The 27613-nt window shown below is 37.3% G+C and overlaps 1 protein-coding gene across 3 annotated transcripts in view; it reads right to left on the bottom strand.

Annotated features, from left to right (window-relative positions):
* AGPS (alkylglycerone phosphate synthase) overlaps nucleotides 1-27613 on the bottom strand; it is an 81208-nt gene that overhangs the window by 13234 nt on the left and 40361 nt on the right. For all 3 annotated transcript variants that reach the window (XM_083841034.1, XM_083841033.1, XM_083841035.1), the window contains 13 exons: nucleotides 23931-24021; nucleotides 20310-20430; nucleotides 20158-20232; nucleotides 18479-18550; nucleotides 16597-16676; nucleotides 13658-13738; nucleotides 11849-11974; nucleotides 9766-9874; nucleotides 9208-9335; nucleotides 6503-6554; nucleotides 4080-4156; nucleotides 2060-2172; nucleotides 250-319 (listed from right to left, as the gene is read on the bottom strand). In XM_083841034.1, the coding sequence (XP_083697160.1) occupies nucleotides 250-319; nucleotides 2060-2172; nucleotides 4080-4156; nucleotides 6503-6554; nucleotides 9208-9335; nucleotides 9766-9874; nucleotides 11849-11974; nucleotides 13658-13738; nucleotides 16597-16676; nucleotides 18479-18550; nucleotides 20158-20232; nucleotides 20310-20430; nucleotides 23931-24005 (1179 nt within the window). In that variant the 5' untranslated portion in view covers nucleotides 24006-24021. The remainder of the gene's footprint in view (nucleotides 1-249; nucleotides 320-2059; nucleotides 2173-4079; nucleotides 4157-6502; nucleotides 6555-9207; nucleotides 9336-9765; nucleotides 9875-11848; nucleotides 11975-13657; nucleotides 13739-16596; nucleotides 16677-18478; nucleotides 18551-20157; nucleotides 20233-20309; nucleotides 20431-23930; nucleotides 24022-27613) is intronic.

The raw sequence follows: 27613 nt of genomic DNA, 5'->3' as shown, positions 1-27613 counted from the left end.
TTTTTTTTTTTTCCCTAACCTGTATTGGTAACTATTTTCTTAAGTGTTCAAATTAATATTTTTAAGGTATTTTGCAGACAAAATTCTATGAGATAGAAAAGATACAATCCTATGGTGACAAGCTTAAGAGATCATTCAAGGCAACCTACATACAGAATTCAGAGAGGATCTTCAAAAAGACATGTTTGGGTGGTGGCTTTTTTTTATTAATTAATATAAATTTCAGCAGGAAGGCAAGAGGTGACCTACCCGAATGTAAGCAATGACAAATGTCAGCATATATCCTCTCTGTCCGTTATCTTCCCCAGCTGCCAAGCCACTGCAAGTAAAGAATTTAATTAAACTTTCCAGCAGAGTATTCACAGGTTTCCAAAAATAATTAGAAAAATCTATACTTTGATTATCAAAAATATGTGCAAGTTTAGCTGTTTCTAAGTTGTGTTACAATTGCCACTGGTAATAGCATCTCTGTAAATAAAAGTCACATTTTCCACACTTTGAGATGTTCATAAAGAAGAAAGTTGGGCAGAACAAGAAACAAATCAGGGAAAGAAGTCAATTCTTATAGGAATAACTTTGTAGTGTAGTCATTCATAAGGCGACATCCTTCAGACTATTCCTTTCTACCAGCTCAGCTAAGATGTCAAGACTAAGATGAGGCCTTCAAACTTCACAAAAGAACAAAGGAAACAGAATTAGACATAGTACATCCCAGATGTTCCTGTAAATGAACATTTGTTCAAATTATGTTTCTAAGTGCATGTTGGATTTGCACACTTGTGTTCTTACAGGTCATAATAGCAAGACTACTGGCTTAAGATCCCAAAAGTTTACATGTTGAGTGGATGAAAAGGACAGAGCCCTAAAAAGAAAAAGAAAGCCCTATTTTCACTAACCTAACAAATTAAGAGCATTAATAAAGTCTTTTTTGCTTGCTTTTAAGTACTGGGTTTTTAGAACAAGAAAGGGCAGTGTATCTATAATGTGTCTTCCCAGAAGTTCCTATAAATCTGATGTGTGTGGGGAAAATCAGACAACTTTAAGAAGGATAAAATGTATGCCTTTTAGACACAAAACTAGAAGGTTAAACCATTAAACAACTAATAGCCTGAAATGATGTAGCACAGACAGCATCCTCTAACAAGCCTTTAACAGACAAATTTCCTTCCCTTACCAGTACTTTCACTGTCTTGAATTACCCAAATACAAAAGAACTCGTAGTTGAAGCCTCTTCTTGCACACAACATTAAAATTGAAGTACCCTTTAAGATGAAGGGCAATGTTTTGTCTTTGAAAGGTAGCAAGCTGCTCACATGAATTTCCATTTTTATAAAACGGAAAATTCAAAACACAAATTTCAGAAATCATAGCCTTGAAATGGATGAGACATTTTTGAGTAGCTGAGACTAATACAAGCAATAACTTTCTTAAAAAGAAAATAGTACGTTCTTGATATATCACACTTTAATGATAGTTTTCATCACTGTTGTAATCAAAGCAGATAAACAGAAACTCAGCCTACTGGTACAGTAAAGTATTTTCTGTTCCTTTGTAAGAACAGAAAATAGCCTGTAGGACAGAGAAAATCAGCACATTCCTGTAACTACATGAATGCCTCTTTTAAACAAGCTTTGTGTATTCATTTGCTCACATCAGTCCTGCTAAGACTTAATATAAGTCCTAATACCCTTATGATTTTGTCTTTCCATCCTCCATTTTAAAATATATAATCTAGTATTGCAAAGCATACAGCTTCCAGGCCCGTAAGCAATTACAAGGGCTAGTTTCCATTCTAACAACACCAATTCTGTATTTAGTCAAATACTCATTTTGATGTAGTATATAGACAGCTGAAGTTTTTCTTTAAAGCTACCTATTAAGAATTAACACAAGACTTATTTATCAAAGGGAACACTCAGTACCTCATCAATTATTCCCACTTCAAACTAGTAAATTGAGAACAGATCTATGCAGTAATTGCAACAAAAATGGTAACCTTGTTTTCTCCTGGACAGTTAACTCTCAGTTTCATATGAAAAAAATTCTTTGAAAAGCATACCCAAACTTGGTGGCAATGTCATAGACTTGTTTTTCATGCTGAAGAACCTTCTCTCTGTCACCCTCGAAGAGCAAGGTAGCTACGCACAATATGTTGGGATCGAATCCTTTAAACTGCAAAGAGAAAATCATTGCATTGTGTCATAGCTTATGTGGTAGAATGCAAGCAACAAGTTTTTGCTTTTCAAACACATAGCGTACCCTCTGGTTAGTAAATGCTGTTGTAACTATGAGGAAAGATTAGGGAAAAACATCTTTCAAAAAATTAACCCAAAAGTAAGCAAGTTTTTTCTTGACAGGACATTTACAAGCCCACTGAAGTAACAGAGTTGATCTGTCACATTTTTTTCCTCATGGCAAAAAAAAAAAAAAAAGCAAGATAGACAACAGCTGTATCTACTCCTGAAGACAGAACAGCTCATAAATGATTTGAGCAATAAGGAGACATTTATATTCTATGAACTATTTCTTTATTAAAGCATGTGGATGACCATGACAACAATAAATGTCACTGCTCTCAAAACAGTTTTATTAGCAGTGTGCCACAGAAAATCTCTAAGCTTGGGAAGTGCTATGGAGTGAAAATAACCTTTAAACTTGTGGCAGGGAGCATAGCCCATTTGAAACGAGAAAAAAAAATGTTTAACAGTAATGTAGTCAGGGAGCCTATATGGCTTTCTTTCAGGAATAAGAGTTGAAGAGGTAAGATCCATATCTGGAGGTGACGCCAGTTAAAAACATCCAAGTTAGAATTTCTGAAAAGGATCCTACCACCCCAGAAAAACACCGTGAACACTAATATGAAACAATACATCTTCCTAGGCAAAGAATCTGTCTCATTCATTAGTCCTACAAAGCCAGCACAGCTAACATAAGTAGAAAGAAATACTGTTATTACAGTGATAAACTCCAATCACAGGAACAGAAGTCTACTAAGATGCCATTCACTGTCCCTTCTCATTCTAGAACTGTTTGTATTTCATCTAGCGTGAATTTTTCCTTCTGTTCTGCTGTCATGACTGTAATGCTCAGGAAGCACCTTACAATTCTCTTGAAGAGGCACCAGAGGAACTAGCTACAGCATGAACTGGTAAACACAAACAATACCTAAAGCATTTGTGAATCAGTGAACAGTCCCAAGCTATATGAAGGAATAAACTGGGAAGACTGTCCCTGTTCTTGTAAGTGGTATCTGTTAAACGACTCTTCCATTCAATAAAAAGAACAGAGCGTTAGTCTAATGTGTTCTGTATTCTGATGTTTACTTTAAAGCTTAAATTAAAGTACTAGAGCCAATGTAATCAATGGTATATTCAAGCAAGAAACCAAGACACATGACAGTCTTCATATGGCAAGAGATCTCAGAGCTTGCCACTATCCATAATGAGTCACAATATGAATTAGGGGGAGCAATTCATAGATGAAGTAAATACGTGCTAATTTGAGTACCTTGGTCCCAGTACACCTGCTGTATCAATCTCACAGTCATTAAAAATGCTTTCTCTACTGCCAGCTGGAAGTATCACTGTGCTGCATAGTACTATATAATACTGTACCCAACTGGGAGCATCTCGAAGTGCCAGTTGCTTGCACACATCAGGAGACTGAGCCCTAGCATAAGAGCTCCAGATGTGTCACCAGCTTGGAGCCTGTGTCAGTGTTACATAGCATTTCTCTCATTTCTTGAAATGTTCCTCTTGCAGAGCTGGAAGGACTGGAACTGCAGTGGACTGCAAGCTCAGTAAATTGGTTCCAGTCTTGCTCTGTCACTGCCTTACTGTTAGCCAAGACACACTAATCTCATCTACAGATGTGAAAGGTGAAAACATCTGTGAGAATCTCTCTTATGGAGTAACTCCTCAAACAGAATCTTATTTTGAATTAAACCACCCTGAGATTCTCTAACTAATCCTACAATCTGTTAGACAAACTCAGAGCTGCATGAGACAGCATACCCACAGTCTTGAATTCTATGGATAGCATGCAAAGTTTCAAGCAGTATTAAACCCCAAAACAGTTACCTTTGTGATGTAGAATTTTTTCAGTCCATCCAAAAATGATGTAAAAATGGAAGCAACTTGTGGTTTAAGAGCATGACCTTTGGCAAAAAGTAGAAAAAAAATGTGTTAAGATAATCAGTGCTCTTAAAATTCTAACTTCAAGGAACCAAAAAAATAGCTTGGTACATAAAATTGCAAGAATCATTCAGAGCACTTTATCATAATCAAAGGGACCTTTCTCTTTAGAATAAGATTTCAGAAAAGGTTTTTATTAATTTTTAAGAGGCATACATACAACTGCGCATAAATATTCCATTTGACACTTTAATTAAGGCTGTCATAGTTTAGATCTTCACAAGTATATTGCACATGGAAAATTTTGAAAGAACACTTCATTAGTTTTATACTATAAAACTAAGCAAAACCACTGACCTTTTTTAAAGTTATGCCAAAACCACTGAAACCAATAGCCAAAAATGGTGCAAGTTAAAGAGTTAAGCAGTTTTTTCCTTAATGGTTATGTCACTTGTGCAAAATTTTCTACATAAAGCTAGTAATTGCTTCCTTAATCACATACGGAGAACTAAAATTACCAGGATATATAAATGGTGTCTTGGAGTCTGTTAAATTAACATCTCTGCCTCAGGACTGGGTTTAATTGAGATGAAAGCCTTTTACTGTTTGTTCCATTGTTTTCAGTCACAAGCAACTTCTGAACTCCCATTACTGCTTCATTTTTACAGTCTTGCATCTGGCCTACACGCTGTGAGCCCAATTCATAAAAAAAGTTATGCACCATTTACACGATACTTCCTTCTAAAATACTTCACGAAGTATTTCCTCCTGAATAAAGCATGAATTTCAGTAATTCATTTGCCTCCTTCCCTCTTCCGTAAAGAGGTACTCTCCCTGCAGATATGAGAAAATGCCAAGGAATAGGCCTCCAAGCACACTTAAGTGAGGATACAAAAGCAGCAGATAACAAAAGGACATTAATTTATTAAAACACAATCTGTAAAAACTAGTGGAGTTAAGCCTACTTAATAAAACCACAAGAAAAACTTAAGAGTCACCTTTTGCAGATGATTGTATAAGCTGCAACATCAGATCAAAGCCAGAAGATCTATTTATCTAGGGTTGGACTTAAAGCTCATAATTGGTCAAGCTTCAAAGCTTATAAATTGGTCAAGCTTCCTCCCAAATAAAAATAAAGAAATGATCTGCCTTCTGTTGTACATGTTTGTGAGAGAGTACAACACAGTGATGACCAAAGCAGGCAGCAATGCTTGCTGGGCTCTCAGGTGTTACAGATACTAACTCGGTTCAAAAAACAAAGCTCAAATTTCTCACCTCCAGATTAATGCCATTTAAAGTCAAGATTCATTACTGAGACTTTTCTCGAAAACAGGTATCAGATTCTGACTTGTTCTCATAGTATTAACATTGAGGTTATCAAGGTCAATCACAATTCACTTTTTCATCTTCTGTGCCTAATCAAAATTGCATGGCCTAGGAAGTGCTTTGAGTCCTATGAACTACTAGTTGTGTGTTGTGGAACTTTAGGTTCTCTCAGAGGGCCCTGAGCCAGAACACATCTTTTGCCAAAGTTTCTACCGTTAAAAATGACAGCTTTCCATTAAGAAGGGCTCAAAAATGATTGCTTTGCATGTCTGACATCGTCCTATTTATGTAATGTCTAGCTTTAGTAACACTCTAGTAGCTTCACTGACTTTCTATACTTAAAAAAATAAAAAAGCCAACAGCTTAGTTCTGTTTGCATACAGTTATGGTATTTACCACATCTGAACTTTTTTAAAAACAAAAGCCAGACAGCTCATTTTCAACATGTGTCATTGCCTCACCCCCACCCAAACAATCATTGTCACATTAGAATATTTTCAAAACAAACTGCTACTTCTCACGAATCTGTACACACTGTGATGCTCTTAGGAAATTTACATCAACCAATTTTAACCAACCAACTTACCTTCAAAGTAAGATGCCTGCATTCCGAATCTCCCCTGCACTCTGATACCCAACTTCTTCTTAATATTCTTCACAACCAAATGTTTCAAGAACAATATTTACAAAACTACCATTTCCACTCCTTTAGAGCAGAATAGAGGTAGTGTCTCCAGTATTTCAAAATTCCCAGAAGACTATGTGCTGTTAAATGGAAAGGTTGCAAAAAAATCTTACACATCTATATGCACAGCAAGGCTCTTTACTAACTATTGTAGTTGACAGTGTTTTTCTAGAGGCAAAGACACATTTCTGTTTCTGAAAGTATATATTACAGCATTACCTGCAATTTGAACGTAGGGATCGTTGCCTTCTTTGTCTAGTTTTGAGCAAAAGAATTCCCAAATGATACAGACTTCAAATACTAAGATAATCAAAGCTCTTGGGAACAGGTATCCACCTGAGAAAATCTACCTACTTACCAAACTGAAACTGTGCATTGTCAACAAGGCGAATTGATGCAGGAGCACACCTCTTGGAGGCAGAGTTAGGGGAGTGAGAGGAAGGAAGAATAAAAAGTTTACGAACAGATATGCCAAAAATCATGACAGCGACATTTTCGTTTAAAAAGAGAATAGAAGAAGAAAACTTAACATAAGAGATCTATGGCCATTATCATCGAAAATTGATAAACTTGTTTTCATTTGAGAAGCAACACCTATCAGGCACGTCTAAATATAACGCATTGAGAATTTTCAGTTTACACTCAAGGCAACACAGGCATAACCCCAAGATCTTTAACCTTCAAGTACTGAATGTTTTTCTATAAAATAGCCGTATTGCCATAATGCACTGAAGATACCATATTTGATTAGAGTATCAAGCTTATGCTGCTATGTAATCACAAATACATATACATTACAAATCCATTGAAAACAGACTAACTATTGTGGGTTAACCCCAGTAGGCAGTTAAGCACCACACAGCTGTTTACTCCCTTTCCTCCAGTGGGGTGGAGAAAGAGAACCAGAAGGGCACAAGTGAGAAAACTTATAGGTTGAGATAAAGGTGGATGAACAGGTAAAAGGGAAATAAAAACATGAAAACAAGTGATGCAAAAGCAATTGCTCACCACCAGCCAACCGCTGCCCAGCTAGTCCCCAAGCAATGGTAACTGCTGAGAAAATTCCCCCAGCTTTATTGCTGAGCTTGAAATCATGTGATATGGAATCTCTCTTTGGTTGATTTGGACCAACTGTCCCAGTTGCATTACCTACAAACTTTTTGCCCACCCCCTAACTACTAGGGGAACAGAGTAGTAAATGCAGAAAGCCTTGTCACTGCATAAACACTGTTCAGCAACGGCTAAAACCTTAGTGTGTATCAACACTGTTTTGGTCACAAATCCAAACGTAGCATCACATGGGCCGCTATGAGGAAAATAACTCTGCTCAGACCCGGTACACTAAAGTTCTGTCATCACGTCACAATTAAAATCCATGCCTGGGTCCAATCAAAACTATGCTCTATACAGAAGTCTGAAAAACAGTAAGAATAGCTGCCTTCTGCTAAGCAAGCTTCTAGGTCATACATATGCTTACAACATGCAATCTGTGATGGCTGTGTTCAGTCATGTAATGAAATATATAGCTAGAGGAATACAACAAAGCATGGATTTTAGGCTAGCCTTCCCCTAATCACAAAGATAGGGAAGTATTCCTCTATCACTTAATTTGATACATGTTCACCCTCCATCACATTGCTAATGTATATTTTGTCACACAACAGAAAAAAGGACACAAGGAAAAAGTAAAATAATATCTTATCAGGCAGGTTGACTGAAAAAGGCTGAATGAGTGGTTTTAATGACACCAACCCAGCCTACAACCTGCCGGTAGCTTTCTTACATAAAAGTAGACTAATAAATACAAAAAATAGCTTTTCTGTTAGAGATCTTTGTAATTGGTAAAAAGATTGATATGAGCAGCACCAAAAGAAAAGAATAAGTAGTTCAGACTTTAGTAAGCAGTGAAACAGAAGTAGCAACAGAAGCTTAGAAATGGAACAACATCAGCAGCTAATATTGTGGGTTTTTTTCCTCTTCTAAACCCATAGTTAGGGAATAGACACTAGTTCCCTAATTGACTTAAAATGTTGATCAGCCATACAATTAAGCATTCCCAAACAGTCTGCTTAGGTACCTTTAATAGGAAGAACAAGCACTAGCAGTAGAAGCATGTGACAGAAGAACTGGCAAGTGCTGCTGACTAGCATATACATGTCATTCACATACCGGTTTGAACATCTGGCTTGGAACATTAAGCCATTAATTTAGACCCATCACTGGAAAAATGTAAAGCTGTATTTAGTTTGGCATTAATTAAAACATTTCTGAAATTACTTCCCCAATTCAGGATATATATTCCTCCTTTCACAGAAGTGATTTGGTACGTTTTGCACAGTGCCAAGGAAAGTTAGCCTAGGATGATAAAGAAAGAGGCTAGCCAGTGTAAGATTTGCTTGGAAGCAGAGCCATCAGGAAAAACATTACAATTTGAATACCCGTGTCCAAGTTTTGTTACTTGAAATCCACTTTCCTGTTGTCTGATCATGCTACTCAGAAGGCTCTACTTAAATACTAACATGTAAGTACAATTCCACCTTAAAACATCCAGCTCATCTGAATACACTGCCGTGCTTCAGGTAGTGCTTTCTATCCCCTGTAAACACAGGTCACATCCTTCCACTGCATGACTCTTGTTCCTTTTCACTTTAGAACCATGAATTCAACTGTCCTTTACTTGCATGCTGCAGCTGAATTCCTCTAAATACTGGTCACTTTTTACATAGCCTTAAATGAATCACAGGATAAAGCTCTTCGCTGAAGGAGATGAAGAGCCAAAATCTCTGTGCTGAGATATGCTAACAACTCCCTCTTTTTTAAAAGAAGTCATCAGAAGGTATATCCACAATTTGGCTAAGAATGCCAAGCAAATGATGGTCATGATCCATCGCATCATTTCCAAAAGCCTCGTTGGCCATACATACTTATGAGGTTCATATCCTCTCAACTCCTTTCCAGTAATTGATAATTTAGGCTAGAGCATCAGCATACTTCTAGTCCTAGATCCTGGACTAGGTTAGAACCAGCGTTCTTGCATGAATTCAGCATAAAGCTTCTCCTTACCTGCTTTGCCACTTCCCTCAAGCAGGCCACCCCTCGTTCAAAGTTGGGGAAGACCACAGAGCCATACTTCTGGTATTCAGGGAGTGGGCGAATCTTTATTGTAACTTCAGTGACCACTCCCAACGTTCCTTCAGAAGAAAAGGAAAACTCAGTAGTAAAGTGCTGCAAGATGGAATTCTTGCAAACCACACAACTTAACTAGTGTTTACCATAGTGTTATGAAGTACCCTAAGTCAGAAGTCCCAAAAATTCAGTACTGCAGTAGTAAGCAATTTATTCCTGACAATTTACATGGTGGATTCTTACAAACACCCTCTAAATCACGATGTGTACAGTAGATGTGTACAGTAACTCCACAGATCTGTTTTAAGCACTTTTCAGAGTTGCATAACTTTGGTCCTAAAAAAGGTCTCAATGTATCATCCTAACACAAAAATTCATGCCTGCAGAATGCCACCCATAGACACACCAGAAGCAACAGCATTACATATGCTCAAACCATCAAGCCATTATAGAAGCTGAATTAAGATGCACTTATGTGAAGTTACTGAGTTATACCTTCAGATCCCATAATGAAGTGATGGATATCGGGTCCTGTTGACATGCGAGGTACTTGACAGTTTTTTTCAACTATTCCTCTGGGAGTTACCATTTTTATATGAATCACCTGTTTAAACAATATACAATGACTATACATACTAGCATTAAGTACAGATTTTTTTGTATGATATTTATTTTTTATCAAGCATGACATGCATTTTATACAGTTCAGCTCTGCAGACTTCATACTTTCTGTAGGCAGCCCCAAAAGAACTTTCAGGATAACCTCAGGACTGTTACAAACAATTATCTCTAATGCAGCATGGTTTGCCCACACAACAGATTGCTCCAAGTTCTATGCCAAATCCAATCAATTGTTGGCCACAAGCAGACAGTACCAGTTAAGGCTGTTTTGTTTCTCAGTGTAGACAGTGCTCGCCATGAATTGTAGCATTTAAATTCACAACACACACAATGCTGAAGAGAGGAAAAAAAAGATGGCTTGCAGCAGAAGAAATGTTATTTCTTGCTTAAGTTTTGCTTCAGAACTGTTGCTTGATAAAGCTAATCTAATTTAGACATCAGCTGCTACAGAAATACTTCTACTAGGAAGAAAGAAAACAGTGAAATACACTGTCAATATTAAGTCTTCAGTAAGACTGATACATATGTAAGATTTTGTTTTTATTCTGTACTAATTTCTTTCAAAAAAAGCTTCCTTGGTACAAGTGAAGCTTTCAACTACAGTAAAATTACTGCATTTCAACCAGTGGCATTAAAAATTTCAGGCACATGTAGCTAAGTAATTTTCATCCTGTTCTGAGTTCAAGAATTTTGTTATATGCATTTTACGAACTGGTGATTCTGTAACAAGTGGATTTTAGGCAGCTTATATAACACACTATTTCTAGATGTAAGATTTTCTCAGAAAGTAAACACCTCCCCAAAACTTTCTCACTATGACATTAGGAAACTCATGAACGTTTCTGAGTCAACTTTCAAACCTATGCCCTCCTAATGAAAATTTCAGAAGCTACATTTTAGTCTGAAGTTATGCTCCTGCGATAGAAAAGCCTTCTGCTTCACATTTCCCAGTCCAAGAAAAACAACACCAGACAGCAACACTTCAGGCAGTAGGGTACAGATGATACAAGTGCTAGCAGTTTTAGTTCAACAAGACCTACTGAATAAAAACTACTTATTTGCTGCCAAGCTCATTCGCTGATAGTAAAGTGTTTGTTCTGTGCACAGAACAGACATGTTTGTGAACTATGAGATGATGAAAAAGCCTGAGGTGTTAAAGATATGACTCAAAAAGTGTGCTGCAGGAAAGGGAAGGGAAAAAGAGGCAAGGAAGGGCTATTATGAGAAAGAGCTAGAAGTTCAAGGCAAGGAGGCAGGATTTGACTTCGGTATACTCACTAAAACAGAAAAAGTATTAATTCAAAATGCTTTAGGAAACAATTTACCTGGTTTAATATGAAGATGAACCATTTTAATGCTTATAACAGATTTAACAGTAGAATACTGCCATGCCCAGTCCCTTGCTTCCTTCCTCATTGCCCCCACATACTATGCAGTGGGATTACAATTCACTGTTGTGTGCACACAGGATCAATTAGATCAGTGTGCTGATTTGAAGAAAAACCATCTACTAGCCTATGGAAGTGGGAAGGCAGATAGAACTAGCTTGCTGTCAACACGTAGTGATTCCACCAGACAACTTCAAGAAAGCACAACAGGTAGGAGAGAGCAGGCACCTTTTGAAACTACCCTACATATTTAACGGAATTATTACACTGGATTAATAGAGAGCATGAAACAGTGGAAGAAGGCAGCAAGGACAGGCCAAGACAACACAGTTCCTGAAGCTAGCCAGTGAGTACCAAAATGAAGCTTTTAGATTAGCAATAATGCTTATTAGTACTAATACCAAAAGCTAGCAAACAAGCTCGTGAGTCAAGATTTGATGCCAAAACTGTATCACTTGTTAACAGAACTGCAGTGTATTCTCCCTTCTCCCTCTCACTTCATGTCATTACACAAGTTAAACCACCAACCAAAAGAGTAATTAATTAGAAAAAGTATTATAAATATTTACCAGATCTTCAATGTTTCCATAGATGTTTTTTTTCATGCCTGATGCTCGTGTTGCTACCCATCCTCCTAGTGAACTGAACTCCATGGAGTCTGGTTCATGGCCTGTACAGAAGCCACTTTCACCAAGCTGAAGAAAGTAAAAATACATTCTACAGAGCTTGCATTTGCTTAGTATTGAATATTTTAGGTTTATTTTCTTTAAAAGAGCAAATATCCTGATAACACACACAATTATTCAGGCACAAATTTTGTCTTTGATATATAAATGAAACGCAAATTGATTCTGCTCCTCCTGTGTATATGTTGTGCTATATATCAACCTATAATACTCCTCCCCCATATTTTAAAACTAAGACCTCTATTGTTTGTAAGAAGGTGAGAATTCAGATACATACAGAAAAAAATCATAACTAAGTAACTGCCAACTTTGCACAAATGCTGCCAATAAATAAGGCACTTAATCTCTTGTTCTTTCCATTCTAATGTGATATGCAGCAGGTCTGCAGAAAATGTGAGCAAATTGCCTGTACTTAATTCTCTCAAGGAGTGATGTGTTTTAATATACAGCCATCTGGTTGGGCTTCCTGTATGCAACACTGTCAACTATTTGTGATGCAGATCATGCATTCCTGTACATTAAGTAGTCACTTGTTTCTCATTTTTCTGTATTAGCTTGGCTTTGCCATCTGCACAGCACCTGAGGTTGATTGGATGCCCTTAGAATTGCAATACCAAAACTGTTGGACAGAAAGAATTAAAGACCCAGCACTTTCACATTAAGTGATAACTGTGTTAGTGTTTGAGATGATCAATTTGCACTGGGCAACTGAAATACCCACATCCAAGTAGATACCACATAATGCGGGTTATTAACTATGTTCTGTAGCACGAAGTGATTCTAACTTTAGTGACTGAAAGTTATGTCTATGTAATGTCTATGGTGACTCATCTAGCTCATGGTCCTTTCTCTTACTGGAAGAGCTTGTGACTTTAAGTGCTTCCTGATCACATTAGGGAAGTGTTGAAGCCTTGTCATACCCTCAGAGGACAAGAAGTTTGCTTCAGTCACAGCTTACAGATGTCTACAAGTTGTACAAACACAAGCACAGCAAGAGACCATGTTTTTGAATACTTGTAACTGACTGGGCATGCACAAAGCAGTAGATCCAAACTCATGCGAATTACACATTCCACCTACCTGCCACCAGAACTCAATTTCTTCCCTCCAAGCCTTGCCTGTTTCAACTGCCTGTACTTACCACATGTTCATAGTATTGACCTTTGAGGGTTTTTTTTGTTTGTTTGTTTGTTTGTTTTACCCTACTCATCTCTATCTTGCTCATGCTGCCCTAATGTGAAAATCCCTCTGTGTTCTAGTTAACACTAGCAAGCTGCAAAACAGTCTTTCAAGCAGTTCCCTTTGCTGCACTGTCCAAATGCATATCTGCATTCTATCTGTATTTCAGTGGAAGTTTGCACAGGTGTTAATCATCACAGTACTTAAATTGTAGTACACAAAACAAGCACAATGTGTCACGCCTGGCAACCACAAGAGTATATCCAAAGTCTGAAGTAGAAAGCATAGTGACAATTCATAGGATGTAACAACTTAGTGTACATGTATTTTGTGGCTACGTCTAAAAGAAAAATTGTAATTTAAAAATGTGTATCAAATACAGCATCCAACGTGGTTCCTAACTATGCACGTAATGTTCATAACCATGTATGTAATGCAGCGATTTAGACAAGATATGAGGAACAACGAAGAATGATATGGAGAAATACCACATGTTTGACATTAAAAAAATACCTGTTTTTCCAAATCTTGTCCAACAATGCCAGCTTCCACACACGCTGTTAAGTTTTTCTCATCTATCCAGAGAATCCGATTCTGTTGGAAAGCCAATCAAAACTAAGAATCAGTGTTAAAGGATTTTTTTTATTTCCTTCCCTAATGCTATATGATCAAAAATACTTGGTCATATAAGTTACTGTTAATACAGTTCCAGTTATTACAGCAGCAGAAGCTGAGCCCTCACTCCCTCAAACAGTGATACAACAGGTTACAATTCACAAAGTCACTATTGTAAGTGAATAACGTTATAGTTATTAGTCAATTCATACTGGGAACATTTATAGAAACAGTGCAGAAAATCCAGAAAATATTAAGCCAAAACTCCTACAGATATTAAGCAATACAACATTTTTCCACAAAGAACACAATTTAAGGTGCCTGAATCCAAATATGTGGACGTTGGATATATACCAAGGTAAGTATTCTTGAGTATAATCCCTGAGTTAAACAGACTGAGTGGGACGAAAGATATGCTATAGGATGTCAGAGAATATACACACTGAAGAAATTGAAAACCTGGAAGGATTATACCATTTTACTGACCCATCAGCATTATCTACTAAACAGGGAAAGAAGCAAACACTAAATGATACACTAAGAGTAATTATCAATGAGGACAATCCACGTGAAGTAGAAACTTAAATCTGTATTTAGCTCTGTGTATAGCAAGAATGCCACAGAAGCTTCAGCTTCAATTCTTCACTGATAAGTAATTGTAGAGTTATTATCCAGGATTGAGAGTTCAGAAAAAACAGCTTTATGAAGATAAATCAGTAGAAAAAAGAAACATGCAACAACCCTTTACTTTGCAAATTCTGGAACAGACTACAGCATAAATACTGTATTTATATTAACACGACATCACAGAAATGAAAATAATAGTATGTGTACTATGTACTATGTCTGTCTCCCTGAATAAAGCTAATATCACTCATTTTCAACAAGAATTACTACCTGAAGGACCACTACAGCCACATTTTTATATTTATATATACTACCATATACTAAGTGTAGATATTACATGTTCACACAGTGACTTGGTAGGTAAACTGCTGGCAGTTTGGTTATTCAACTTAAGCATCTTTCAGAAGTCTTAATTATTATACAGAACTTAAGCCTTGACTTGTTGACAAAAAATACATCAAGCTTCATTTGCCAAAAACAACACTGCCCAACATTCTTCAGATTTCTGGATACAGTTCTTCTACAGTCATGTATGCAGTTTCCATTTAGTACAGTTAAAAACTCACTATTCCTTAATGCTTACAGTATTTATGCTCTGAACTACATGCCGCGTGGTGCATTAGAGCTGTCTACTGCAGCAGAAGACTGCTGATTCACCTTTTACTCAAAGACAGATTTTATTTTTATATGTATGCCCAAATTGACGTCAGATTAGAAGTTTATTATTGAAATCAACAAATTTCATGAAAATCAAAGGATACAGGGGAGCTCCTACAAGTGTTCCAAATCACTTCTATGGCACTTGTATAATTTTGCGTTATTATATTGCATAGAAGGAGAACAGCTCTAGCTCAGTTTGCCTTGCTTTCTCAAGTGGCAAATGTGGACATTTTGTAGTCCAACTTAAACTATGAACAATTAACTTTAAAACAATTCTCTCCCCTCAATAGCCAGCTGTTTTAACTCGGAAAACACTTTCAGTTTCAACATGGACTACTTAACTGATCTGAGATGCTACATAAATGAGTTTTTATGCAACACAGACCCTACATGTAAGACAAAAATAACCATTAACTGCCTATTAAAACAGTAAAACTTGTCTGATCAACTTAATTGCCCTGGGAGTCCTTTCCACCCTAGTTTCTTTATTTTCACTCCACATCAATGAGCACAAAAATTGCTTGGCAGCATTATTCAAGATGCATTCAAAAAAGCGGTGTGTTTCCTGACCTGATATATATAATTACATGTCTAGCCAACACAAAAGGATGATAGCAGGAGTTTAGTACATTCCTCTCCCACCCCCAAACCAGACATTAGTCAAAGCTGTGGGCGATGAGTCAGTAAGTTCAAACAAAGGCCTGAGCCAATGTTGTACTCTGAATTTCACCCCATATGTGAATGTAGAGTTTCCTTCAATGCACAACTACTGCATTGTAGAAGAAAAGTCACTTTGTAGCCAGAAACACTCAGAAGCTACTAACTTAACCTAACCATCACGAAATAAGCAGAAAAAAGGAAGCCAAAACCCAGGTATTACCTTCAAGGATAAAGGAGTTAAGTTCTGCAGGAGCTAAGAAACAGTACAGCTTAACATTAAGAGACACAGAGCTATTTCTGAAGCATCTCATTACTATGTAACCACAAAATGGTCATTTTACAACTATAGAAGTTCTTTATAAAGGAAAGCTGAGAACTAGGACTAAATTTTACAGAACTTAATTTCCGGAATGCCGTAAAACTATGAACTTCACGTTCTTGAGATGATATCTACACAAAATGGAGATTTTTATTTTATTTCTTAAAAAAAGTTAATCCTGCAGGTTGAGTTATAGATATTACACCATCTTATCAGCCTTCACAGTTGAAGTATATTTTTAGGTCTGTAAAAAACAGTGTAATTTACAAGAACAACTAGCTTCCTCCTAGACTTTCACTTAACTTAGACAATTCCAATATAGAAGAATAGTACCTTCCTCTGACTTTGACTTAAGTAAAGCTGCCATAAGAAGGTCCAACAATAGGATTTATTTTTTTCTAAGTACACAGGTCATATAAAGTACAGGGCTAGCTTAAACAAAATATCACTTTAACTGAAGGAGCACTGATTTAATCATACATGGTACAAGTTAATACTTCCATCTCAGATCTGTTCTTCAACAAAGAAAGAAATTTCAACTTTTTTTTCCCCCCCTAGAAGAGATACATACCATTTGCGATGTATCCAGTGAGACAATTGTTCTTTTTTCTTCTTCAGGGCATTCAAGGGCACTAGAGACACTTGTTCCCCCTGAAAATATGCGAGGGATATTGCAATGGTAAAATTCTCTGGTAACCTTTTCCCCACATACCCATCCTTCTCTCCCTCATTTCTAACATTGAGCTTAATAAAGTAAGATCACTGAAATTAACTGTTTGAAGCTAATGAATATAATATTCTAAAGCTGTCCTTCTGAATTGAGAGTTTCACAAAATCAAGGCAACACTGTAGCAAACAGAAGGCTTTAACAGCACTTGAAAACAAACCATGAAATTGTGATCATCTCATCTGCTGCTGTAAAGCCTGGAGCAGAATTTACAAGCAGGGAGGGATAAGAAATGAAGCCACCCAAGAAACAGAGATAGCCGTTTCTATGTATTCTTCTGAGAGCACTACAAAGGGCACTACAGCCCACTTTCTAGGTGGAAGTGAAGAGGTCTACTTAATTTAGGAATGCAAGACTTACCTGAAAGCAAGAAACAAACTGAAAGAGTGTAACTATAAACATGGATGAATAAAAACAAATACCAAACTTCTCTGGCGGTTTCTAGTGCATCTTCATTGCATGTTGCAGAACAGTGTCCAAGAAGCCTTTGGCTTCTCAAAGACTCCAAAAGCCATAGGAAAAAAAGAGACTAGAATACTACAGAGAAGAACAAGCAGTGGCAAGTACAGAGATGGTGCCAGCTAATAAAACACGAGTACTCTTCAGCTGCATCAAGACACATCATCTTTGTTTCCAATAATAGGAAAGATGATATTTTAATACCAACCCCTACAATAGCCTCGGAAGTCGACCGTAGTTAAATATACCAGATTAGACAAAATCCTGAAGATCTTCCTGTATCCCGATCAGTGAACATGAGCTAGTCAATATTGCTGCTCTCACCTATACTCATTTACTGGTACCAAAGATGATTTGTAGCAGTCATACAGCTCTCCAAGTGTATCTGGCAAGCATTTCAGGGAGAAACAAGCATCATATCAAACTAATGGAGCCGAAATGACATGTTTATATTCTCAAATAGTAAACATCCTTCCTACATGGGCCTGCAGCATAAGCACCAAGGCCTAGACTTATCACACAGAATTAAGAGTTCTCGACAAAACACTTCTTACAGAAATAAGCTTGTGAGAGCCAACATCCCATGTTACCTGGCGTCCAAGTCAAAACCAGGTAACTCACACTACCTCAGCAGGTTTAGAGGAAACAACATACACAATTAATAATGTGAACTTCCTTAGAAGTTATTTAGACTGAAAAGGACCCAGATTATACAGGCTTTTGCTTATGTTCTACAAAACCCAGAACATTTCCTGAAAACTCCTTACAAGAGAAACATCTACTCTAACTTCCAAGTTGATTAGTGTCTAAAAAGAAATTAGAATTATGGTTAATGATTTTGCAAAATTGTGTCTGACAACTATCCTCCTTGGACCTACGAGATTCAACAATACACTGCACTCTGATGAACAAACTAATTTATAGGTGTTTGTGGGAACAGAGCACAAGAAATGTATCCAAAAAATACCTTCAAAATAGATAATTGTCTCTCTTATTTCCTAGAAGAGTTCCAAGCACAGAGGTAGATTTCAACCTCTCATAACCTCTCTTCTTACACCCCTAATATTCATGGTTTTTACACTTCTGACTTTTGCTAAACTGAATAGAGCAGCTTTTAATAATGCAAGAAAATTGACAGCACTCAATGTACTGCTAATAGATCTAACTTTTGAACTATACATTACTAAAACTGCAGATTTAATTGAACTGAAGTACAATACTTTTGCACTGGTGATTTTAAACAGATTTGAGATTTAATAATACTTACCACCAAATGGTATTATGCAGAGATTATGTTTACATGCTAATTCCACAATTTTAACTACATCTTCATGGCAAACTAAAAACAAACAAACAACAAACAGTTAAAAAGAGGATTTGGACTTATTACTGTTGCTTAAATATCAGGAGTCTAGATACTCAACAGCTCCTTTTCTGACACCAGAAAGGAAGATATTTCAAAGAGGTAGACACCGTAATGGTCTGGACCAAAAATTAACAAAGCTCTACAGTAAAAGTAGAATTGTTTCACATCTAAATTATAAAGAAATTACTATAGACTTGGTCACTGCTCACAGATTGAGACCTTCTGGGAATTCTCAGGGCAAGACGGGCTACCAAACAGTTAACAATTGAGGTATCTTGGAGAACAAGTTAAGTTCAAAGCTTTATTGAAAATAGGTTGTCCAATCTATATTAAATGAAATTAATCCTTTTTGAGAGCTGAGCAACAAATATTTTTCTTCCTGGCTGACATTCCATTTCAAAAGTAGACCCACTGGTCAAATTTACTTTTTCCGAATGTATTGTACATCAGGTCAAAGGCGGAAGCAGAAATGCATGTGCACAGGGAAGGAGAAGGACTATCAAATAAAGATCAGATGTAACATATACCTGAGTGTTTGCAAACAGCAGAGAATAAGCAGGACTGACTGCATAGGCTTACATACTCTGGCTATTTTGCTCTGGCCATACAGATCAGCTCTAAACCAATACAGTCATTTTATTTCAGTTGCTTTCAGAGCTGCACAAAATAAAATGGAGTGGTAATGAACGCTGTTCTTAGTCACCAATGCTGTCATGTCAGTAACTGTCCTCAAATATTCAGAAGCATCTTACAGCGTCTCTTTTATCCTTCCCATGCAATTTTGTTTTTCTAAATAAAGTATGAAAACTGAGCTAAGACTAATCTTGGGGTTTCTAATACAGTGCAGCTATTGAAATTTCAGAAAGTAATAAACGGAAAAAGAAAAGTTGGATTCATAAAGCTTAGGTACTTAGACCAGATGCCTTTTTCATTAGCTACTGAAGAACAGCACATGGAAAGTAGGTCCTAGTGACCTGAGAAATATGACTTGCAAACAAAAAAATCACATGAGTTAGCACAGAGTTTTATCAGTTTAGATATTTGTCTTCTACTAGATAAAACCAAGCATTACTTTCTGCTACATGTTCTTACCTACAACAGCATTAGTGATTATTCTATTCTATTTAAAATGGGTCTAGCCTGTACTCAGATTGCACTGCCATTTCTTCGAGTCAATGATCCTTTGTAGAGTCTTCTGATTGGAGTTACAGGTGTCGTACTTTCAAAATTACTTTTAAAGAACTGCACGTCATAAGACCAAATTCTTTAATACAAACACTTCACCACCTTCCTATCATCACGTTCTCCTTTAAAAACAAGATTTAGGGTGTCATTTAGACAACTACTCCTGCTGCACATACAAGTTCACAATATGCTGTGGTTACTCAAGTCATGAATTCAGCTTTCATCTGAAACTTCAACTATATTTAAAAATGAATTCAACTTCCTCATGAAGCGAATCCTTTAGGTTCTCTAAAGATGAGTTAAGTCAATGAACAAAGATGGCTTCCCCATGACAAGAAAGCACAAGAATTCAGAAACAGTTGAGAAGGAAGAAGAAAAAAAATAGTTAAGCTTACCAGGCCATACAACTATATCAGGAATTCTCTTAAACATTCCTTCCCTGAGAACAAATATCTCATGTAGGCAGTGACCTGAAACACAAACAATAAGTTAACAAGTTCAAACAGGAAGCATCTAAAGTACACTTATATAAATGAAGTTCTCTTACCATGAGCTCTGAATACCCTATCTTCTGCATCCTGTGAATATGAGATATTAGTGGCTCTAAGATCCTGAAGAAATTCTTCATTTACAATGGATGGAGGTACATCATTAACATTTAAGGACGCCTATGATACAAAAAATATGTTAATTAAAGGTAGGCTCCCTCTTACCACATTTCTGTACAAAATAAAAAATAAAAAAAAAACAGTTTACCACTAACTGATACCAAAACATAGCTATTTGAAATTAGAAACACAGAAGTTCTTTTCCTCATCTTCAGCCACTGATCCCATTTGTCCTGCTTGGTATTCAGGTGACTAGATGCACACAAAGTTTTATTCCAGTAGCGCATTCTTTCCCTTTTTCTTCCTAACAGGTTTGGGGAAATGAACTAGCTTATGAGGGCAGACTAGACAAAATACTTTGTTTTACAGAATTCAAGAAAAACAACTGCCTGAATAGGACTAAAGACTCTCCTGTTGATAAAGGTTAAGGTAAAAATTCCTTTTTGAACAAAAATTTCTCCTACAATACAGAGAAATACACACTAAGGCCACCATATACTATGCAGATTCCAGTACTTTTAGTTCTCGGTACTTTCAGTTCTGTTTCTACCAACCCACTTCCCCTCCTTCTGTCACATACCAGAAATTTAAGTGTGATTGATCTAATATAACAGGAATGCTTTAAGCAGACCTCACACATCAACAAGACTTCATAAAATCCTCGTGCAGTCATTAACATGCAGGTGTTTTCAAAAACCTCTAGGTAGAAGTCCTGATCAGCTCCTTCGAAAAAAGTTTTTCAGCCTTCTACATAAAATATACATTATATATATATATACATATATATATATATACACACATACACACACCCCCATCCAAGTTTCCTTTCCTGGAACGAAGAGTTTCACTCCTCTTTGTTCTGCATATAGCCTCCAGAAGTGCTCACACTTTTTGCCAACATGTAACTGGTGGCTTGCTAAAATAAAAGCTTAGAAGATAGCACCAGTTACCAAGCCAACAGCGAGAGGGGAAAAAAAAAAAAAAAGATTATAGTCTCACATCTGCCACCATGGCAGTCTGTTCTGAAAGGGATGGTTCCTAGAGCAGTGAGATCTGAAGAAGAGAAGATTTAACCTTCACCAGGAAAGTTTTCAAGTAATTAGATCCACAGGTTGCCTAACAGGGTCCACCTCAGAAGAAAGCACATAAGGTTACACAGAAATTAAGAGTACTTATAGGGATCACTTAAGGAAAGAATAATTGCATCAGTTAGGTTCATGTCTGATGGCTCACAAAACCTCAGAGGCACAAAATGATAGCCAAGTGTTTGTTTTACTTTCTTCATACGTGACACATGACCTAATGAAAATATAGTTTTAATAATGATTTACTCCTGGGAAAAACAGAGAGGTGCTGTTTTGAATGGCTTTTTAAGGGTGATGCTATACTTGAAATAAGGTGTCAGACATCTGAGAAAAAGGCTTTTCCCTCCAACATATTCACACTGTCACCTACAAATACAGAAGCTAGAGATTGTGTTGTTCAGGTGAGAGCCATGCTGCTCTTAAAAGATCATGATTTTAGGGGCCAGTCAGAATAAACAGAGGGGAAGTCAGGTCTTGGATTGCTGCTCTTAGTTAGCTCTTGCTAGTCTGCTATTAATGCACATTCACACAGCACCATTTACTAACCCAAAGAGCAGAACTCTTAACGAACTTGGAAAACATGAGAAACAAACCAATACGAAATGTACAAGGATCTTTAAACCTCTTTGGTAAAGAAAATCCTTGCTAGCTCTGCTTACATTTTCTAGTTTAAACTTGTTTCTTCATGGATTTTTGTAGACAGAACCATTTTGTTTCATTTCAAGTTGAACACCAAATGCTGGAAGATCTTGGTTTTCAACAGGAGGAAGATGAACTACTTAAAGCTATAGCATTTCCCTATGGATAACTAAGTACCTTGTTTTTTTCCTTTTTTGCAAGCATTTTAGTCCTCTAATTTTTCCACCGTCAAGACTGAAAATTTAATATTCATATAAATCCTATGCAGAATGCCAGGCAAAAATAATTTTATTTATTCTTATGGGACTGAGATATTTTAAAGATTTGTACACTGAAAGGCTTGACAGGAAATCTACGTGAACCAGGTCTAAACTGCTGTATAAGTCTAGACTGAAAAGGAAAAAATGTCATCAGGCTTTGAGCATCAGAAAAGCAAGTACATTTACTATTGTTAATTACAACAGAAAGGTTGCATGCAACAGGAAACCCTTGCAGTCCATAGAACAGAGGCAGGAAGAGATGAGACAGAAAGACATATGGACCAAGAGGTCCCTTTCCTGCTGTTGTTCCTATACCTGAGTTCCTTTATGCTCTGATGACAATAGATGGTGAAAACCAATACAGTATGACAACCTGAAACATAAACCAGGAGCTATCAGAAAGACATGAAAATGGGACCTGCAGCAGTACCTGAGAATAGCTATGAGAAGTTAGATATGAGAAGTCCAGATACACACTGAGAGACTCCGAAGAATTGTGTTCTGCATCAAGGTAGCCAGCCTGTTTCAGACTGTAACAAAAGCATCAGAACCAGAGGTGCATGGTATAACAGGAAAGCATGCAACACAGCTGGCAGATATCCTGCGAACCAGCTCTTCAGGGTGTGTTGTGGAATCAAGATAATATTCAAGAATCTGCCCTAGTCCCCCAATTCTGCTTTATTCTGTATTTTCTATACACGTAGGAAGGGAACAACAGCCCTCAGGACCACTGGTCACAGTGAATTAAAGCAATTTTGCTCTGAGCACCTGCCAGTTAAGACCAACCTCAGTCAAGGAAAACAATCCCATCAAGACAAACATTTCTGAAATATTATATTGGCACGTGGAGAGACCATAAGTTATAGCAGATGAAAGAATGGCTTGACTAGCAGAAGACTGAAGTGCTCAAGTTTTCAGGCCCAGTGAGATGGCCTGCTTCAGGGAAAACAAAATTTTAAACTCACTCAAGTAATGGCTAAAAAACCATTACCAAAGCAGTATCACTGCAGTCACTGTACAGTCGTCATACAAGTATAGAGCACAGCCTGCTTCCAGTGCTGCTTAGGCAGTTACTGAGTCAGAAGCCTGCAGCCTCAAAGGAATTCTTCCTAAAATGACCTCACTCCAAGCTGAGTTATTCTTTTTGAAAAGCAAAATATGTATACTTCAGAAAACCCAGAATATTCTGATTTTTTTTTTTGAACATTCAGTTCAATCTTAGGTATTCTGGTAGCCAGTTTTCAGCATCCAGATGTGAAAAAATATTACTGCCAAATAAGAACTTGGATAACATTACATACACTAAAAACACTGTACAATTGAATGTCACCGTATCTTCCACCTATGTTATCACAGTCATACCAGTTGATCTAGAATGACAAGTCAAGCTAAATCACTGAAAGTTTCATGTAATATTTCTACACCAAATAGCAACTCTGAAGTGTTATAACACACAATTTAAATCAATTATATAGAAGGCGACATTCAGGACAAACAGCTGAATCATCTTTAACAATCTGGTTTTGACAATCACCACGACTAACATTCAAGGGAACTGGTTCAGCTATTTACTTACTCTAGAGGTAGTTTTGTGCTCCAGACTTGCTCCAAAGGTTTTTTCTATCCATTCCTTAAAAGTTGGTAATACCATACCACCTAATCTGTACCTGAAAAGTCAATATTACATAGGGTCATTTTAAATTAAAAGAATGTATGTCAGATACACTTCTTTTGATTCTAAGTAAGCACAAATAGTAAGTTAGATGAAAAATTGGATTTAAAGAAGTCTGCAAAGCTTCTGCTCATTTAGTTTTCACGCAGCTGCATAATTTCTTTGTATTTATATGTTCTATACTTCACACAAAAATCAAATCAAATGTCAACAACTTAGAAATTATGTTCCTTCATGATATCTGGGAATTGCAGCATGTGGCTTTTCAGACATTCCACCCCCCCATCTTCATTTTTAAGAAAGATCTCCCAGTAATGTAGAAAGTGTCATAGTTTACAAGTCAGTTACAGATAGAGGGCATGTATGTATAGACACATTGAAATGTAAACCAAAGCAACCTCAGACACACAAACCCAGCTCAATATACCTTAGATGGTTTCAAGAAAAACAGAGTCAAAGGTTCCTCTCTCACCCTCAGAACGCATCAAAACCCATCAAGTGCCATGAACGTGTCTGTCACAACCCCCTTGGCAAGAGCTTAGCCATGTGACAGATGAAGAGTTAGTTACAAGACAAGGGACACAGAAGCTGTTTATAATCATGCATACCAAATGCAAGAACAAGTGAGGCTGAGCCCATACTTAAACCCTAGTGAGGTAGAAACTTAACTGTGTACATCTGCACACCTTGTGCATGTTTATGATATATGCACAAGCATTCTCTGAAAAAAAGGAAAACAAATACCCTCCTTTGGTATCACAAGTTTTCAGCAGTTGAGAATCCTATAGTATATAACGTCACTGCATTAGGCCCCATGGATCTTTCTTCTACGATTATTTAATTACCATAGCTATCCAGTTATGACCCTGTCCTTCTCAGCTACAATTAAGTCACCAGTTGCGCAAAAAGAACAATTCCTTTTGCTTCCTCATCTTAACTACCTTCCAGCTCACCTCATTGGAGAAAAAAAAAAAAAAAAAAGTATTCCTAGAGATGAAAGGCTACAACTATATCTTAACTCAGCTAGACTCTTCAGCTGAGAAGGCTATGTTCGGTGATCCCTCTGATCCCTCCTGTGACTGCTGTTATATATCATCATATCCATACAGAACAGGTAAGTGAATTCCGTAGGCAGGAAAGCACAATAAGCAACAAAAGTATACCACAAAAGTTTAATGTAAATTGGGAGTCTGCAACGGTATAGAGCATCTTGGCTCAGCTTGGTGTTTCTTCTCTAGACATACTTTTTAGTGTTGCCCACCTATTGCTACAGCTAGCTTACAAAGGTAATCTTACCTTTAATTTGTCCTTGAATAAGTTAACAGAAATCTAACAACTTCTAACTCAAGGCAGACATAAGCCCCAGGAGAGATAGAGTTAGTGAATTTACTGCACAGAACACAATTACTATTAGTTACCCAGGGGTAAGCTTTGTACATATGTTGATCGTGCAAGAAGTCCCTGAAAACACAAAACAAAACAAAAAACCCACCTCACTCTCCTCCCTGGAAAAAACAGGTTTATTTGCTCAGACAAGTATCTCCTACCTCTGGTGAGACAGTAGAGCCAGTAATAAAGATCATTTGACAGGTAGATAAGCATGGTCTATTGGGACAGTCAGCACAACTTCCATAAAGAGAATTCCTGTTTCACTAACCCCTCGAGTTCTATGACTGTGTGAAAAGAAAGTGAATAATGGGGATGCAGTGAACACACTCCTCTGGATTTCCCACAGGGGTTCTACCTCAATTGCTAGTAAAGAAAATATGTTGCTACGGTACTGAAGGAAAGGTTCTTCTTCAGGCTGAAGGGTCAGGGCTTATTGATCACTGTCTAAGAGAGACTCAGGAGTGCAACTTGCCACACACTGGTCCTGGGTCCAGTTTACATAATTCCTGCATCAGTGATTTGGAACGAACAGTGGACTCTCCAAACAGGTGAATGATACTAAGGTCTTCCAGGTAGACATAGCACACTGATAGTATTTTTAAGGTCCCAAGCTCCTTCCTAACTGAGCAGACAAATGAAGAAAGATGAGCTGTGATGTAACCACAAGAACAAACAAACGAACGAATAAAGTGTTACATGCATATTTTGCTGAACTAGACTAGTAGTCAGTACAGGAAAAAAAAAATCAAGGCATCTTCACTTATGCATCATCAAGGCAGGTATGAGAAACAAGACAGATGATTTTTTTACACTGATCTGCAGAACCCTGGTTTATCCCCATCTTGAGTGCTGTGCACACTTTTGGCTCTGCATTTCCAGAAACATGTAAAAGAGCTGGAGAGGGTTCAGAGAACAGCCACTGTAAAGACCAAGGGGCCTTACAAGCACAGACTAGAAAGGGCCCAGGACTCCTCGCAGCATGGAAGGAAGGTGGAGGAGGGGATACAGCTGAGTCTTGTGCAAACAAGAAGACTGGATACTAAAAGGCATCTCCAACATAATCTTTGCAGATGCTACCGGATTACAACCGCAATTGATCACAAGAAGCCAGGCTCCCATTCCTTCTTTAAACAGCCCCACCTTTCTTTCACCACTGAGAGGAACTACTCCATGAAAACTACACTGGTGGGGGCCAACATGGCCTTTCTAATACTTTCTCATACAGTTAGAGAAAATGCAGGTGGGGGGAAAAACACCATTCTCCCCTTTTTCTAGAAGAGGGACTAGTACTCGTCAGTTAAACAGCAGCCTCATTGCTTCTTCATGAAGAAAAAAAAATCAAGTATAGCCCTACACCATTGCCTCTTTCAAATCACCCTGCATAAATTCTTCCTGTGCAGCGTAACCTACCCCAGATAAACTAAAGACATCAGATGAAAGCATGACTGGCAGAGTGACAAGGGTCAGAATCCTGGCAAAAGGAGAGATCATCACGATCTCCCTGAATAGCATACAGTAAACTCATGCCTTAGTTAAGGCTTTGCATTTTAACCTGGGCCTGAAAATTAAGAGATTCAGCATTAGTGTTCAACACCAGAGACAGATTTTTGCAGCTTTGATTCAAACTAGCTAATGCTAGTTTACAGAAACTCAAAGAACAAGAAGGAGCTTTTCTGAAGGACAGTACCCTAGCAAACTTATTGATCTTCCTTATTATCATCATCATCATTTTTACTCTTACTGAAAGTATATTATTTTTTTAAACTAAAAAGACTGCAAGACTCCCTTCCTTTCAGGCAAAAGGGAACAGTAAGATACCAAGAGACAGGCTTAAAATACACTGGAATAAAGTAGAGATCTTGAAGTAGAGTTAATGCTGTCTTTACTGAAATGGATATTTCTCAGAAAAACGAACTTGCTCTATAAAGGGCTAGTAGGCAATAGATCAAAAATGTATGCTGCCACCACAAAACATGCAGCTGTAGAGCAATTTTTGTTTTTAAAACTAGGAGGATAGAGTAGCTCCATGCACAAAGGTTAAGAAACCTAAAACAAATCGAAAGTTTAAGTAAAGCAACTTGCTGACTTTCATGAGATTCTCAAAACTGGCACAACTCCACAGAACTGCTGCATGTTTTCCTAAATCTTTAGGTGGTGGTGCAGATTCTTGGTCTGATTCCACTCCTCCAGGGGAAGTT

The sequence above is a fragment of the Anser anser genome (assembly GCF_964211835.1).
Source record: "Anser anser genome assembly, chromosome: 6".
NCBI lineage: Eukaryota > Metazoa > Chordata > Aves > Anseriformes > Anatidae > Anser > Anser anser.
The sequence above is the reverse complement of the archived record's forward strand: the minus strand, read 5'-3'. Positions and strand labels throughout refer to the sequence as shown.